The sequence below is a fragment of the Procambarus clarkii genome, chromosome 19, assembly GCF_040958095.1.
Source record: "Procambarus clarkii isolate CNS0578487 chromosome 19, FALCON_Pclarkii_2.0, whole genome shotgun sequence".
Classification (NCBI taxonomy): domain Eukaryota; kingdom Metazoa; phylum Arthropoda; class Malacostraca; order Decapoda; family Cambaridae; genus Procambarus; species Procambarus clarkii.
This window is the reverse complement of record NC_091168.1, coordinates 20,758,538-20,775,877: the sequence shown is the minus strand read 5'-3', so window position 1 is coordinate 20,775,877 and position 17,340 is coordinate 20,758,538. Positions and strand designations below refer to the sequence as shown.

The 17,340-nt window shown below is 59.9% G+C and overlaps 1 protein-coding gene across 1 annotated transcript; it reads left to right on the top strand.

The window, feature by feature from the left end:
- Positions 1 to 220: 220 nt before the first annotated feature.
- LOC138366323 (fibrous sheath CABYR-binding protein-like) lies at positions 221 to 5,615 on the top strand. The gene is made up of 3 exons (XM_069327354.1): positions 221 to 322; positions 454 to 2,271; positions 5,451 to 5,615. The coding sequence occupies exons 1-3, from the start codon at positions 221 to 223 to the stop codon at positions 5,613 to 5,615; spliced, it is 2,085 nt and encodes a 694-aa protein (XP_069183455.1).
- The last annotated feature ends 11,725 nt before the right edge of the window (positions 5,616 to 17,340 follow it).

Sequence of the window (17,340 nt, the reverse complement as noted above, 5' to 3'; positions counted from 1 at the left end):
CGCTTTTGGGAGTGTCTGAAGAGCGCCCCGCTTGTGGGGGTGTCTGAAGAGCGCCCCGCTTATGGGGGTGTCTGAAGAGCGCACCGCTTGTGGGGGTGTCTGAAGAGCGCCCCGCTTGTGGGGGTGTCTGAAGAGCGCCCCGCTTGTGGGGGTGTCTGAAGAGCACCCCGCTTGTGGGGGTGTCTGAAGAGTGCCCTGCTTGCGGTTGTGTCTCCGAAGAATGTCTCGCTTGCGGTTGTCTCCGAAGAGCGCCCCGCTTGGGGTTGAGTCTCCGAAGGGCGCCCTGCTTGGGGTTGAGTCTCCAAAGAGCGCCCCGCTTGGGGTTGTGTCTCCGAAGAGCGCCCCGCTTGGGGTTGTGTCTCCAAAGAGCGCCCCGCTTGGGTTTGTCTCCGAAGAGCGCCCCGCCTGCAGTTGTCTCCGAAGAGCACCCTGTTTGGGGTTGTGTCTCCAAAGAGCGCCCCGCCTGCGGTTGAGTCTCCGAAGAGCGCCCCGCCTGCAGTTGAGTCTCCAAAGAGCGCCCCGCTTGTGGTTGAGTCTCTGAAGAGCGCCCCGCCTGCAGTTGAGTCTCTGAAGAGCGCCCCGCCTGCAGTTGAGTCTCCAAAGAGCGCCCCGCTTGTGGTTGAGTCTCTGAAGAGCGTCCCACCTGCGGTTGAGTCTCCGAAGAGCACCCCGCTTGTGGTTGAGTCTCCGAAGAGCGCCCCGCTTGTGGTTGAATCTCTGAAGAGCGCCCCGCCTGCAGTTGAGTCTCCGAAGAGCACCACGCTTGGGGTTGAGTTTCCGAAGTGCGCCCCGCCTGCGGTTGAGTCTCCGAAGAGCGCCCCGCCTGCGGTTGAGTCTCCGGAGAGCGCCCCGCCTGCTGTTGAGGAGTCTCCGAAGAGCCCCCCGCTTGCGGTTGAGTCTCCGAAGAGCGCCCCGCCTGCAGTTGAGTCTCCGAAGAGCGCCTCGCCTGCGGTTGAGCCTCCGAAGAGCGCCTCGCCTGCGGTTGAGTCTCCGAAGAGCGCCCCGCCTGCGGTTGAGTCTCCGAAGAGCGTCACGCCTGCGGTTGAGTCTCCGAAGAGCGCCCCACCTGCGGTTGAGTCTCCGAAGAGCGCCCCGCCTGCGGTTGAGTCTCCGAAGAGCGCCTCGCCTGCGGTTGAGTCTCCGAAGAGCGCCCCACCTGCGGTTGAGTCTCCGAAGAGCGCCCCACCTGCGGTTGAGTCTCCGAAGAGCACCCCGCCTGCAGTTGAGTCTCCGAAGAGCGCCTCGCCTGCGGTTGAGTCTCCGAAGAGCACCCCACCTGCGGTTGAGTCTCCGAAGAGCACCCCACCTGCGGTTGAGTCTCCAAAGAGCACCCCACCTGCGGTTGAGTCTCCGAAGAGCACCCCACCTGCGGTTGAGTCTCCGAAGAGCACCCCGCCTGCGGTTGAGTCTCTGCAGAGCGCCCCACCTGTGGTTGAGTCTCCGAAGAGCGCCTCGCCTGCGGTTGAGTCTCCGAAGAGCGTCCCGCCTGCGGTTGAGTCTCCGAAGAGTGCCCCACCTGCGGTTGAGTCTCCGAAGAGCGCCTCGCCTGCGGTTGAGTCTCCTAAGAGTGTCCCGCCTGCGGTTGAGTCTCCAAAGAGTGTCCCGCCTGCGGTTGAGTCTCCGAAGAGCGCCTCGCCTGTGGTTGAGTCTCCGAAGAACGTCCCGCCTGCGGTTGAGTCTCCGAAGAGCGTCGCGCCTGCGGTTGAATCTCCGAAGAGCACCCCGCCTGCGGTTGAGTCTCCGAAGAGCGTCCCGCCTGCGGTTGAGTCTCTGAAGAGCGCCCCGCCTGCGGTTGAGTCTCCGAAGAGCGCCTCGCATGCGGTTGAGTCTCCGAAGAGCGTCCCGCCTGCAGTCGAGTCTCCGAAGAGCGTCCCGCCTGCAGTTGAGTCTCCGAAGAGCGTCCCGCCTGTGGTTGAGTCTCCGAAGAGCGTCGCGCCTGCGGTTGTGTCTCCGAAGAGCGCCCTGCCTGCGGTTGAGTCTCCGAAGAGCGTCCCGCCTGCGGTTGAGTCTCTGAAGAGCGCCCTGCCTGCGGTTGAGTCTCCGAAGAGCGTCCCGCCTGCGGTTGAGTCTCCGAAGAGCATCGCGCCTGCGGTTGAGTCTCCGAAGAGCGCCTCGCCTGTGGTCGAGTCTCCGAAGAGCGTCCCGCCTGCGGTTGAGTCTCCGAAGAGCGTCTCGCCTGCGGTTGAGTCTCCGAAGAGCACCCTGCCTGCGGTTGAGTCTCCGAAGAGCACCCCGCCTGCGGTTGAGTCTCCGAAGAGCGTCCCGCCTGCGGTTGAGTCTCTGTAGAGCGCCCCGCCTGCGGTTGAGTCTCCGAAGAGCGCCTCGCATGCGGTTGAGTCTCCGAAGAGCGTCCCGCCTGCAGTTGAGTCTCCGAAGAGCATCCCGCCTGTGGTTGAGTCTCCGAAGAGCGTCGCGCCTGCGGTTGTGTCTCCGAAAAGCGCCTCGCCTGCAATTGAGTCTCCAAAGAGTGTCCCGCCTGCGGTTGAGTCTCCGAAGAGCGCCTCGCCTGTGGTTGAGTCTCCGAAGAGCGTCCCGCCTGCGGTTGAGTCTCCGAAGAGCGTCGTGCCTGCGGTTGAGTCTCCGAAGAGCACCCCGCCTGCGGTTGAGTCTCCGAAGAGTGTCCCGCCTGCGGTTGAGTCTCTGAAGAGCGCCCCGCCTGCGGTTGAGTCTCCGAAGAGCGCCTCGCATGCGGTTGAGTTTCCGAAGAGCGTCCCGCCTGCAGTTGAGTCTCCGAAGAGCGTCCCGCCTGTGGTTGAGTCTCCGAAGAGCGTCGTTCCTGCGGCTGTCTCCGAAGAGCGCCCCGCCTGCGGTTGAGTCTCCGAAGAGCGTCCCGCCTGTGGTTGAGTCTCCGAAGAGCGCCCCGCCTGCGGTTGAGTCTCCGAAGAGCGCCCCGCCTGCGGATGAGTCTCCGAAGAGCGTCCCGCCTGTGGTTGAGTCTCCGAAGAGCGTCCCGCCTGTGGTTGAGTCTCCGAAGAGCGTCCCGCCTGTGGTTGAGTCTCCGAAGAGCGTCGTTCCTGCGGCTGTCTCCGAAGAGCGCCCCGCCTGCGGATGAGTCTCCGAAGAGCATCGCGCCTGTGGTTGAGTCTCCGAAGAGCGTCCCGCCTGTGGTTGAGTCTCCGAAGAGCGCCCCGCCTGCGGTTGAGTCTCCGAAGAGCGCCCCGCCTGCGGTTGAGTCTCCGAAGAGCGCCCCGCCTGCGGTTGTGTCCAGGTCTCTGACACCCCTAGATTCTTCCTCCTCCTCCCTCTCTCTCTCTCTCTCTTTCTCTCTCACTTTACCTAGTCTCCGCTTCCATCTCGTCCTTCGTGTCTTCCTCTAACTCCTAGTCATCGTATTTGTGTTTCCTCAGTTTCTTTGTCGTTGTCAACTTCTTCTTGGTTCTCAGTAAACTGGAAACTCCTTCCTATCTCCTTCTAGTTTATTTCCTTCCAACCACTTCCTTCTCGCTTACTACACCTTCACTAACACCCCCCCAACCCCCAAAAAAGGGGTTCCCATTCTCTGCTGATTTAGAAACTCTCTTTCCTCTTCCTGTTGTTGTTGTTGTTAAAGATTCGCTACTTGGAACAAAAAGTTCCTAGTAGCACGGGCTATGGTGAGCCCGTAGACCTTCCTCTTCCTGTTGTTGGTCCTCTCTCCCTCCTGTTCCCCTTCCCACTTTATCCATAACCTTTTACACAGTCCCCCTCTTTTTTCTCCCGTTCCATCCCCCCCCCCCCCACGTTTCCGCCCTCTCCCCCACCTTTCACCCCCCCCCTCCCCCCACTGTCGCCGGGTCTGACAACGACGAGTCAACGGGAAAAAAACCTTATCAGGGAGCCGTCAGGCCGGCGGTCGTCATTTCCCACGGAGAGGCCTGGTGGTGGTGGTTGTGGTGGTGTTTGGTGGCTGTGGTGGTGGTGGTTGTGGTGGTGTTGGCTGGTGGTGTTGGCTGGTGGTGGTGGCTGGTGGTGGTGGCTGGTGGTGGTGGTGGCTGGTGGTGGTGGTGGCTGGTGGTGGTGGCTGGTGGTGGTTGGTGGTGGTGGTGGCTGGTGGTGGTGGCTGGTGGTGGTGGCTGGTGGTGGTGGTGGCTGGTGGTGGTGGCTGGTGGTGGTTGGTGGTGGTGGCTGGTGGTGGTGGTGGTTGTGGTGGTGGTGGTTGTGGTGGTGTTGGCTGGTGGTGTTGGCTGGTGGTGGCTGGTGGTGGTGGTGGCTGGTGGTGGTGGTGGCTGGTGGTGGTGGCTGGTGGTGGTGGTTGTGGTGGTGGTGGTTGTGGTGGTGTTGGCTGGTGGTGTTGGCTGGTGGTGTTGGCTGGTGGTGGCTGGTGGTGGTGGTGGCTGGTGGTGGTGGTGGGTGGTGGTGGTGGTGGTGGCTGGTGGTGGTGGCTGGTGGTGGTGGCTGGTGGTGGTGGTGGTTGTGGTGGTGTTGGCTGGTGGTGTTGGCTGGTGGTGGTGGTGGCTGGTGGTGGTGGTTTGGTGATGTTGGCTGGTGACATATGTGATATACAAAGTTCTGAATGATTCCTTACAAAAATTTCTGAATTGCCGTTCTTATGATGGCCAGCCTGGCATATGCCGCTGATGTTATCCTCTTGATATGGGCTGCAGGGGACAGGTCTGGCGTGATGTCAACCCCCAATTCTTTTTCTCTCTCTGACTCCTGAAGAATTTCCTCTCCCAGATGATACCTTGTATCTGGCTTCCTGCTCCCTACACCTATCTTCATTACATTACATTTGCTTGGGTTAAACTCTAACAACCATTTGTTCGACCATTCCTTCAGCTTGTCCAGGTCTTCTTGAAGACTCAAGCAGTCCGCCTCTGTGTGTGTGTGTGTGTGTGTGTGTGTGTGTGTGTGTGTGTGTGTGTGTGTGTGTGTGTGTGTGTGTGTGTGTGTATTCACCTAGTTGTGTTTGCGGGGGTTGAGCTTTGCTCTTTCGGCCCTCCTCTCAACTGTCAATCATCTGTTTACTTACTACTTTTTTTCCAACAGCACACACACACACACACACCAAGAAGCAGCCTGTGACAGCTGACTAACTCCCAGGTACCTATTTACTGCTAGGTAACAGGGGCATTAAGGGTGAAAGAAACTTTGCCCATTTGTTTCTGCCTGGTGCGGGAATCGAACCCGCGCCACAGAATTACGAGTCCTGCGCGCAATCCACCAGGCTACGAGGCCCCTATATATGTGTGTGTAAATCACGAAAATTAACACGTGATGAAAAATATGATAATGTCAGACTACAGAGGAAGAATTGAAACAGGAATTTCCTTAAATACTGTAGTATATTAATACATCTTCAAAAGGAATTCCTCCAGAAGACAAGTTCAAGAGGGTGCTCCTCTGAAAGTCTAAAAAAAAGGCAACTTCTTGAGGAGGACGGAAGCAGTAAAATATGCTGACGAGAAAGCCAATACAGATCTGATGGCTCGGGGAGCATAAATGCTGCCGGATGTGAGCATGTCCTGAAGGCTCTAGTGCAACACATTGGGGGAAAAAGACTTGAGAGAGAGAGAAAAAGAGAGAGAGAGAGAGAGAGAGAGAGAGAGAGAGAGAGAGAGAGAGAGAGAGAGAGAGAGAGAGAGAGAGAGAGAGAGAGAGAGAGAGAGAGAGTGAGTGAGAATGACGGTAACTGAGCGTGAAAGAGAGAGACCAGGGCCCCCCACACAGACCAGGCCCCCCACACAGACCACGCCACCCACACAGACCAGGCCACCCACACAGACCAGGTCTCCCACACAGACCAGGCCCCCCACACAGACCAGGTCTCCCCCACAGACCAGGCCTCACACACAGACCAGGCCACCCCCACAGACCAGGCCTCACACACAGACCAGGCCACCCACACAGACCAGGCCCCCCACAGCCTGGTGGATAGCGCGCAGGACTCGTAATTCTGTGGCGCGGGTTCGATTCCCGCACGAGGCAGAAACAAATGGGCAAAGTTTCTTTCACCCTAAGTGCCCCTGTTACCTAGCAGTAAATAGGTACCTGGGTGTTAGTCAGCTGTCACGGGCTGCTTCCTGGGGTGTGTGTGTGTGTGGTGTGGGAAAAAAAAAAAAAAAAAAAAGTAGTTAGTAAAACAGTTGCTAGTAAACACAACTAGTAAACACACAGACCAGGTCTCCCACACAGACCAGGCCCCCCACACAGACCAGGTCTCCCACACAGACCAGGCCCCCCACACAGACCAGGTCTCCCACACAGACCAGTCCTCCCACACAGACCAGTCCCCCCACACAGACCAGGCCCCCCCACACAGACCAGGCCCCCCACACAGACCAGGCCCCCCACACAGACCTGGCCCCCACACAGACCAGGCCCCCACACAGACCAGTCCCCCCACACAGACCAGTCCCCCCACACAGACCAGTCCTCCCACACAGACCAGTCCCCCCACACAGACCAGGCCCCCCACACAGACCAGGCCCCCCCACACAGACCAGGCCCCCCACACAGACCAGGCCCCCACACAGACCAGGCCCCCACACAGACCAGTCCCCCCACACAGACCAGGTCTCCCACACAGACCAGGTCTCCCACACAGACCAGGCCCCCCACACAGACCAGTCCCCCCACACAGACCAGGCCACCCACACAGACCAGGCCCCCCACACAGACCAGGCCCCCCACACAGACCAGGCCCCCCACACAGACCAGTCCCCCCACACAGACCAGGCCTTCCACAAAGACTAGGCCCCCCCACACAGACCAGGCCCCCCACACAGACCAGGCCTCCCACACAGACCAGGTCTCCCACACAGACCAGGCCCCCCACACAGACCAGGCCCCCCACACAGACCAGTCCCCCCACACAGACCAGGCCTCCCACACAGACCAGTCCCCCCACACAGACCAGGCCTCCCACACAGACCAGTCCCCCCACACAGACCAGGCCTCCCACACAGACCAGGCCCCCCACACAGACCAGGCCACCCACACAGACCAGGCCCCCCACACAGACCAGGCCCCCCACACAGACCAGGCCCCCCACACAGACCAGGTCTCCCACACAGACCAGGCCTCCCACACAGACCAGTCCCCCCACACAGACCAGGCCCCCCACACAGACCAGGCCCCCCACACAGACCAGTCCCCCCCACACAGACCAGGCCACCCACACAGACCAGTCCCCCCACACAGACCAGTCCCCCCACACAGACCAGTCCCCCCACACAGACCAGGCCTCCCACACAGACCAGGTCTCCCACACAGACCAGGCCTCCCACACAGACCAGGTCTCCCACACAGACCAGGGCCCCCCACACAGACCAGGCCTCCCACACAGACCAGGGCCCCCCACACAGACCAGTCCCCCCACACAGACCAGGTCTCCCACACAGACCAGGCCCCCCACACAGACCAGGCCCCCCACACAGACCAGGGCCCCCCCACACAGACCAGGTCTCCCACACAGACCAGGCCACCCACACAGACCAGGTCTCCCACACAGACCAGTCCTCCCACACAGACCAGGCCTCCCACACAGACCAGGGCCCCCCACACAGACCAGGCCACCCCCACAGACCAGGCCACCCACACAGACCAGGCCCCCCACACAGACCAGTCCTCCCACACAGACCAGGGCCCCCCACACAGACCAGTCCTCCCACACAGACCAGGCCCCCCACACAGACCAGTCCTCCCACACAGACCAGGGCCCCCACACAGACCAGTCCTCCCACACAGACCAGGGCCCCCCACACAGACCAGGCCTCCCACACAGACCAGGGCCCCCCACACAGACCAGGCCTCCCACACAGACCAGGGCCCCCACACAGACCAGGGCCCCCCACACAGACCAGGCCCCCCACACAGACCAGGGCCCCCACACAGACCAGTCCTCCCACACAGACCAGGCCCCCCACACAGACCAGGCCACCCACACAGACCAGTCCTCCCACACAGACCAGGGCCCCCCACACAGACCAGGCCTCCCACATAGACCAGGGCCCCCCACACAGACCAGGCCCCCCACACAGACCAGGGCCCCCCACACAGACCAGTCCTCCCACACAGACCAGGGCCCCCCACACAGACCAGGCCTCCCACACAGACCAGGGCCCCCCACACAGACCAGGCCTCCCACACAGACCAGGCCTCCCACACAGACCAGGCCCCCCACACAGACCAGGGCCCCCCCACACAGACCAGGCCTCCCACACAGACCAGGCCTCCCACACAGACCAGGGCCCCCCACACAGACCAGGCCTCCCACACAGACCAGGGCCCCCCACACAGACCAGGGCCTCCCACACAGACCAGGCCCCCCACACAGACCAGGGCCCCCCACACAGACCAGGCCTCCCACACAGACCAGGGCCCCCCACACAGACCAGGGCCCCCCCACACAGACCAGGGCCTCCCACACAGACCAGGCCCCCCTCACAGACCAGGGACCCCCACACAGACCAGGGCCCCCCACACAGACCAGGGCCTCCCACACAGACCAGGGCCCCCCACACAGACCAGGGCCCCCCCACACAGACCAGGCCTCCCACACAGACCAGGGCCTCCCACACAGACCAGGGCCCCCCACACAGACCAGGGCCCCCCACACAGACCAGGGCCCCCACACAGACCAGGCCTCCCACACAGACCAGGGCCTCCCACACAGACCAGGGCCCCCCACACAGACCAGGGCCTCCCACACAGACCAGGGCCCCCCACACAGACAGGCCCCCCACACAGACCAGGGCCCCCACACAGACCAGGGCCCCCCACACAGACCAGGGCCCCCCACACAGACCAGGCCCCCCACACAGACCAGGCCCCCCACACAGACCAGGGCCCCCCACACAGACCAGGCCCCCCACACAGACCAGGGCCCCCCACACAGACCAGGGCCCCCCACACAGACCAGGCCTCCCACACAGACCAGGGCCCCCCACACAGACCAGGCCCCCCACACAGACCAGGCCTCCCACACAGACCAGGGACCCCAACACAGACCAGGCCTCCCACACAGACCAGGGCCCCCCACACAGACCAGCCTCTCCCGTCCCCCGCTCCACTGCTCCCCGTGTCCAGGAGCCTCACATGGGGGTCGTGCCCGCCACGGCGCCGCTCAACACAGACATTAAAGCACGGACACTGCCGATGAGCCGTGCCCAATCGTCCCTCCACTTGTCACTGTTAACGAGCCACCTCTCTTAACACGACCAGAGGGAAGGCTACTCATTCCTTGATCACCGGGGGGAGGGGGGGTGAGGACTGCGCTACTTACTCCCGCGAGATGGCAGACCAACCTGCCCTCTTACAAAGAACGTCGCTTTTCGCTCGTATGCGTTACATACGGCCCAAAATCGTCGCACTAGAAAATGGAAGCGGCTGGCGAAAGTGACGTACTGTCCCGCTTTCTGTTTTGTTTTCTATATAACTTTATATATATATATATATATATATATATATATATATATATATATATATATATATATATATATTTATATATATATATTTATATATATATATATATATATATATATATATATATATATATATATATATATATATATATTATATATATATACCATTCATTCCCCCACTCCCCTGTCCCCTCGTCCTCCCCACTTTGGCCGGGGGGGGGGAGTAAAGAGGAAGGAGAGGCATAGGTGAAGGGAAGTATAGAAGTGGGAAATACAGTGAGAGGTATGAAAGCAGGCGGGCTGTCCGCCTTGCTGACACGATGTGTGGATGTTGGCAGCTAAGCTAAGCTGGCTCCCTCTTGCCAGGGAGCTGTGAGTGTGTGAGAGGTTCTTCACATGTGTTTCACCATATATGGATGTCCATAGATGAATACTGTGTAGCATTCATATATACACACTCCGATGCTTCCACACATGTTGTTCTGTTTAAGGCTATTTATTTTATTATTATTATTTATTGAGTTATTCATACATATACTTATGATATATCTATATTATATGGAGGCTTGTTCGCATATACATATACATATACAAATTTATATACCTTGAGGTTACCTTGAGGTGCTTCCGGGGCTTAGCGTCCCCGCGGCCCGGTCGTCGACAAGGCCTCCTGGTTGCTAGATTGATCAACCAGGCTGTGACTCATACGTCTGGCTGCGAGCAGCCGCGTCCAACAGCCTGGTTGATCAGTCCAGCAACCAGGAGGCCTGGTCGACGACCGGGCCGCGGAGACGCTAAGCTCCGGAAAGTATCTGGTAAAGCCCCGGAAGGTATATTTGGAAGATACCTCCAAAGGATACCTTTGGAGGTGTTTTCCAAAGTTTGTCAAGTTCTCTCTTGAACACTGTGAGGGGTCGGCCAGTTATGCCCCTTATGTGTAGTGGAAGCGTGTTGAACAGTCTCGGGCCTCTGATGTTGATAGTTCTCTCTCAGAGTACCTGTTGCACCTCTGCTCTTCAACGGGGGTATTCTGCACATCCTGCCATGTCTTCTGGTCTCATGTGATGTTATTTCTGTGTGCAGGTTTGGGACCAGCCCCTCAATTATTTTCCACGTATAGATTTTTATGTATCCCGCCTGCGCTCAAGGGAATACAGATTTAGGCTCTTTAGTCGGTCCCAGTAGTTTAGATGTTTTACTGAGTGGATTCTAGCAGTAAAGGATCTATAAAGTAAAGGATATATATACACATACATACTCATTTTTTTCCAATTATAGGGGGAAGGATTGCGGCTCTTGGGTCACCAGCTGTGGGAGGAGGGCATCTCATCTTGGAGTAATCTTTCTAACATTGGGTCCTCTAACATTTCGGTGGTGTTCCACACCCTGATGGCTTGGTGCTGCAGTCTGATGTTTAGTGGCTGTATGTTCAGGAGTTCATGGAGCTCCTGGATTGTCTGATCATATGGTGGACGGTGTTTTGCTGCTCTCCTTAGCGCCTTATTTTGTACTGCTTGCAGTTTCTGCATGTTAGTTTTCTTTATGGTGTGTAGTGGTACTGGGGGATACTCTAGATGCGGCCGAACTAGAGCCTTATATAGGTGGATCTGAATGTTAGTACTGAGGCTTCGGAATCTTCTCAGTTTTTCTAAGGCTGCTTTGGCTTTGTTTAGTCGGTCCCTTACATGAATTTGTATCCCTGTTCTATTTATCATAAGTCCCAGTATTCTGCCTACCTCCGCATATTGGATCGGCTGGTTGTCAAGGATTATGGGGTCCGGGTTTCTTTTCGCAATGTGTATTATCTGAAACTTTTCTTTGTGCTAATTTTCCATTGCTTCTCAAAGTTGTTTATGAGTTCAATTGCCGCCTTGGTCTTGTCGGCTAGTAGCGGCTTTGATGGGCCCGGTTGGCATATTATTTGGGTGACATCGTCAGCGTATGTGATGTATTCTCCATGTTGGGGTTGGGGTAGGTCAGCTGTGTATATGTTGAATAGAGTGGGGGAGAGGCAGCTTGTGGTACTCCACTTTTCAGTTCTATTACGTCACCCAAGTAGCTGCCAATATTAAGCCTAGCAGTTCTGTTGTCTATAAAGCTGCAGAGAGTAGCAGTATATCTCTCAGGACGTCCTAGCTCATATATCTTATATTTTAGGCGAACTCCCCACCATTCCCCCCCTCCCCCGTCCCCTCGTCCTCCCCACCATTCCCCCCTCCCCCGTCCCCTCGTCCTCCCCACCATTCCCCCCTCCCTCGTCCCCTCATCCTTTTACATTTTTACTTATATAGAAGATGTACCAGTTACCACTGTATATTCCGGGCTATTCATGCCCGTGCCACGTCTTGGGTAACGTAATCTTCACCACCCACCCACTGTACAGATGTATGGCCACGTCTGTGGTGAGACAGTAACTGAGGACAATGCTGAGGTTGGAGGTGTCCGGCACCAACACCGCCGTGACGTAGCGTCAGTAACCAGCCGACGTTGAGGGTACTCCCGGACCCCATTGTTATATACAAACACTATTATGAAAATGGACTAAAAATGCCAATACTGCTCATAATTGGTATGCTCTTGACATTGACCTACATAAATGGGAAGGGTGTGTGTGGGTGGACGGGGCTTGTGGTGGGAAGGTGGGTGTGGGTGGACGGGGCTTGTGGTGGGAAGGTGGGTGTGGGTGGACGGGGCTTGTGGTGGGAAGGTGGGTGTGGGTGGACGGGGCTTGTGGTGGGAAGGTGGGTGTGGGTGGACGGGGCTTGTGGTGGGAAGGTGGGTGTGGGTGGACGGTGCTTGTGGTGGGAAGGTGTGTGCGGGTGGACGGGGCTTGTGGTGGGAAGGTGTGTGTGGGTGGACGGTGCTTGTGGTGGGAAGGTGTGTGTGGGTGGGCGGGGCTTGTGGTGGGAAGGTGTGTGTGTTGGTGGACGGGGCTTGCAGTCGGAAAGTGGGTGTGGGTGGACGGGGCTTGTGGTGGGAAGGTGGGTGTGGGTGGACGGGGCTTGTGGTGGGAAGGTGTGTGCGGGTGGACGGGGCTTGTGGTGGGAAGGGTGTGTGTGTGGGTGGACGGGGCTTGTGGTGGGAAGGTGTGTGTGGGTGGACGGGGCTTGTGGTGGGAAGGTGTGTGCGGGTGGACGGGGCTTGTGGTGGGAAGGGTGTGTGTGTGGGTGGACGGGGCTTGTGGTGGGAAGGTGTGTGTGGGTGGACGGGGCTTGTGGTGGGAAGGTGGGTGTGGGTGGACGGGGCTTGTGGTGGGAAGGTGTGTGTGGGTGGACGGTGCTTGTGGTGGGAAGGTGGGTGTGGGTGGACGGGGCTTGTGGTGGGAAGGGGGGTGTGGGTGGACGGAGCTTGTGGTGGGAAGGTGGGTGTGGGTGGACGGTGCTTGTGGTGGGAAGGTGTGTGTGGGTGGACGGGGCTTGTGGTGGGAAGGTGGGTGTGGGTGGACGGGGCTTGTGGTGGGAAGGGGGGTGTGGGTGGACGGTGCTTGTGGTGGGAAGGTGTGTGTGGGTGGACGGGGCTTGTGGTGGGAAGGGTGTGTGTGGGTGGACGGGGCTTTTGGAGGGAAGGTGGGTGTGGGTGGACGGGGCTTGTGGTGGGAAGGGGGGTGTGGGTGGGTGGACGGGACTTGTGGTGGGAAGGGTGTGTAAGTGGGTGGACGGTGCTTGTGGTGGGAAGGGGGGTGTGGGTGGACGGTGCTTGTGGTGGGAAGGTGGGGTGTGGGTGGACGGGGCTTGTGGTGGGAAGGTGTGTGTGGGTGGACGGGGCTTGTGGTGGGAAGGTGGGTGTGGGTGGACGGGGCTTGTGGTGGGAAGGTGTGGGTGGGTGGACGGTGCTTGTGGTGGGAAGGTGTGTGTGGGTGGACGGGGCTTGTGGTGGGAAGGTGGGTGTGGGTGGACGGGGCTTGTGGTGGGAAGGGTTGTGTGTGGGGGTGGACGGGGCTTGTGGTGGGAAGGTGTGTGTGTGGGTGGACGGGGCTTGTGGTGGGAAGGGGGGTGTGGGTGGACGGGGCTTGTGGTGGGAAGGGTGTGTGTGTGGGTGGACGGGGCTTGTGGTGGGAAGGGGGGTGTGGGTGACGGGGCTTGTGGTGGGAAGGTGGGTGGGGTGGACTGGGCTTGTGGTGGGAAGGTGTGTGTGGGTGGACGGGGCTTGTGGTGGGAAGGTGTGTGCGGGTGGACGGGGCTTGTGGTGGGAAGGTGTGTGTGTGGGTGGACGGGGCTTGTGGTGGGAAGGTGTGTGTGGGTGGACGGGGCTTGTGGTGGGAAGGGGGGTGTGGGTGGACGGGGCTTGTGGTGGGAAGGGTGTGTGTGTGGGTGGACGGGGCTTGTGGTGGGAAGGTGTGTGTGGGTGGACGGGGCTTGTGGTGGGAAGGTGTGTGTGTGGGTGGACGGGGCTTGCAGTCGGAAGGTGGGTGTGGGTGGACGGTGCTTGTGGTGGGAAGGTGTGTGTGTGGGTGGACAGGCTTGTGGTGGGAAGGGGGGTGTGGGTGGACGGGGCTTGTGGTGGGAAGGGGGGTGTGGGTGGACGGGGCTTGTGGTGGGAGGTGGGTGTGGGTGGACGGGGCTTGTGGTGGGAAGGGGGGTGTGGGTGGACGGGGCTTGTGGTGGGAAGGGGGGTGTGGGTGGACGGGGCTTGTGGTGGGAAGGTGGGTGTGGGTGGACGGTGCTTGTGGTGGGAAGATGGGTGTGGGTGGACGGTGCTTGTGGTGGGAAGGTGTGTGTGGTGGACGGGGCTTGTGGTGGGAAGGTGTGTGTGTGGGTGGACGGGGCTTGCAGTCGGAAGGTGGGTGTGGGTGGACGGGGCTTGTGGTGGGAAGGTGGGTTGTGGGTGGACGGGACTTGTGGTGGGAAGTGTGGTGTGCGGGTGGACGGGGCTTGTGGTGGGAAGGGTGTGTGTGTGGGTGGACGGGGCTTGGGTGGGAAGGTGTGTGTGGGTGGACGGGGCTTGTGGTGGAAGGGTGTGTGTGTGGGTGGACGGGGCTTGTGGTGGGAAGGGGGGTGTGGGTGGACGGGGCTTGTGGTGGGAAGGTGGGTGTGGGTGGACGGTGCTTGTGGTGGGAAGGTGTGTGTGGGTGGACGGGGCTTGTGGTGGGAAGGTGTGTGTGTGGGTGGACGGGGCTTGCAGTCGGAAGGTGGGTGTGGGTGGACGGGGCTTGTGGTGGGAAGGTGGGTGTGGGTGGACGGGGCTTGTGGTGGGAAGGTGTGTGCGGGTGGACGGGGCTTGTGGTGGAAGGGTGTGTGTGTGGGTGGACGGGCTTGTGGTGGGAAGGTGTGTGTGGGTGGACGGGCTTGTGGTGGGAAGGGTGTGTGTGTGGTGGACGGGGCTTGTGGTGGGAAGGGGGGTGTGGGTGGACGGGGCTTGTGGTGGGAAGGGTGTGTGTGTGTGGGTGGACGGGGCTTGTGGTGGGAAGGTGTGTGTGGGTGGGACGGGGCTTGCAGTGGGAAGGGTGTGTGGGTGGGTGGACGGGGCTTGTGTGGGAAGGTGGGTGGGGTGGACGGGGCTTGTGGTGGGAAGGTGGGTGTGGGTGGACGGGGCTTGTGGTGGGAAGGTGTGTGTGGGTGGACGGTGCTTGTGGTGGGAAGGTGTGTGTGGGTGGGCGGGGCTTGTGGTGGGAAGGTGGGTGTGGGGTGGACGGGGCTTGTGGTGGGAAGGTGGGTGTGGGTGGACGGGGCTTGTGGTGGAAGGTGTGTGTGGGTGGACGGGCTTGTGGTGGAAGGTGTGTGTGGGTGGACGGGGCTTGTGGTGGGAAGGGTGTGTGTGGGTGGACGGGGCTTGTGGTGGGAAGGTGTGTGGGTGGACGGGGCTTGTGGTGGGAAGGTGTGTGTGGGTGGACGGGGCTTGTGGTGGGAAGGTGTGTGTGGGTGGACGGGGCTTGTGGTGGGAAGGTTTGTGCTACGTTTGTGGGGGGAGATGCCTGGGTGGGTGGTGGGAGGGTATATAGTGTGACGGGTGTGTGACGGGTGTGTGAGTTACCTGGAGAAGGTTTCCGGAGTTCTTCTACTCCCCGAGCGCGGCCCGAGGCCAGACTCGACTTGTGATAACTTGGTCCACCAGGCTGTTGCTTGGAGCGGCCCGCAGGCCCACAGTACCCCCCACCAGTGTTGGGAGCACGGTGCTCCACCAGTGTTGGGGGCACGGTGTTCCACCAGTGTTGGGGGCACGGTGCTCCACCAGTGTTGGGAGCACGGTGCTCCACCAGTGTTGGGGGGCACGGTGCTCCACCAGTGTTGGGGGCACGGTGCTCCACCAGTGTTGGGGGCACGGTGTTCCACCAGTGTTGGGGGCACGGTGCTCCACCAGTGTTGGGGGCACGGTGTTCCACCAGTGTTGGGAGCACGGTGCTCCACCAGTGTTGGGGGGACGGTGCTCCACCAGTGTTGGGGACACGGTGCTCCACCAGTGTTGGGGGCACTGTGCTCCACCAGTGTTGGGGGCACTGTGCTCCACCAGTGTTGGGGGGACGGTGCTCCACCAGTGTTGGGGGGACGGTGCTCCACCAGTGTTGGGGGCACGGTGCTCCACCAGTGTTGGGGGGACGGTGCTCCACCAGTGTTGGGGGCACGGTGTTCCACCAGTGTTGGGAGCACGGTGCTCCACCAGTGTTGGGGGGACGGTGCTCCACCAGTGTTGGGGACACGGTGCTCCACCAGTGTTGGGAGCACGGTGCTCCACCAGTGTTGGGGGCACGGTGCTCCACCAGTGTTGGGAGCACGGTGCTCCACCAGTGTTGGGGCACGGTGCTCCACCAGTGTTGGGGACACGGTGCTCCACCAGTGTTGGGAGCACGGTGCTCCACCAGTGTTGGGAGCACGGTGCTCCACCAGTGTTGGGGGCACGGTGCTCCACCAGTGTTGGGGACACGGTGCTCCACCAGTGTTGGGGGCACGGTGCTCCACCAGTGTTGGGGACACGGTGCTCCACCAGTGTTGGGGGCACGGTGCTCCACCAGTGTTGGGGACACGGTGCTCCACCAGTGTTGGGGAAATATTCATAACGCGACAAAAATTAAGCCTTTGATGTACGGTGAAGCGTAAAGGTCAGATCAAAGTCCGCCCTTCATCACCCCGGCCTTTGTCCCCCTGCTGTATGTTCCCCTCAACCCAGCCCTTAACCCATCCCTCAACCCAGCCCTCAACCCAGCCCTCAACCCAGCCCTCTACCCAGCCCTCAACCCAGCCCTTAACCCAGCCCTCAACCCAGCCCTTAACCCAGCCCTCAACCCAGCCCTTAACCCACCCCTCAACCCAGCCCTCTACCCAGCCCTTAACCCAGCCCTTAACCCAGCCCTCAACCCAGCCCTTAACCCAGCCCTTAACCCAGCCCTCACCCAGCCCTCAACCCAGCCCTTAACCCACCCCTCAACCCAGCCCTTAACCCACCCCTCAACCCAGCCCTCTACCCAGCCCTTAACCCAGCCCTTAACCCAGCCCTCAACCCAGCCCTTAACCCAGCCCTCAACCCACCCCTCAACCCAGCCCTTAACCCACCCCTCAACCCAGCCCTTAACCCAGCCCTTAACCCAGCCCTCAACCCAGCCCTTAACCCAGTCCTTAACCCAGCCCTCAACCCAGCCCTTAACCCAGCCCTCAACCCAGCCCTTAACCCACCCCTCAACCCCCCCTTAACCCAGCCCTCAACCCACCCCTTAACCCACCCCTCAACCCACCTCCACCCTAACCAACCCATTAACCGACGACCAACAAGTAAGTAAGTAATTATCAAAAGAAGGCACCAAACCGGGAAGGCTATGTAGCACCATCAAGTACGCAAAATAATCAGAGGGCGCTAAATATCACCAAGGATGCCAATACGAGAACAAAAACGCATAAGGCGAACGATATCAAAAGTATCCGAGTCACCAAGAATTCTATCGAGGGACAGGTGACCGCGAGGGGCGGTCGGAAAGCAAGACACACGCTCGTCCTGGAAGTCAGGACATTCAAGAAGGACATGCACGACCGTAAGAGGGACGATGCAACTAGGACAATAAGGAGCAGGG

What these genes read in the sequence shown, in the direction of transcription:
- LOC138366323 (XM_069327354.1), top strand. Translation starts at nt 221, where the DNA reads ATGTCTCGCTTGCGGTTGTCTCCGAAGAGCGCCCCGCTTGGGGTTGAG. An exon ending in CAAAGAGCGCCCCGCTTGGG is followed by an intron (nt 323 to 453) that starts GTTGTGTCTCCG and finishes GTGTCTCCAAAG; the next exon opens with AGCGCCCCGCCTGCGGTTGA. An exon ending in CGAAGAGCGTCCCGCCTGCG is followed by an intron (nt 2,272 to 5,450) that starts GTTGAGTCTCTG and finishes CATGTCCTGAAG; the next exon opens with GCTCTAGTGCAACACATTGG.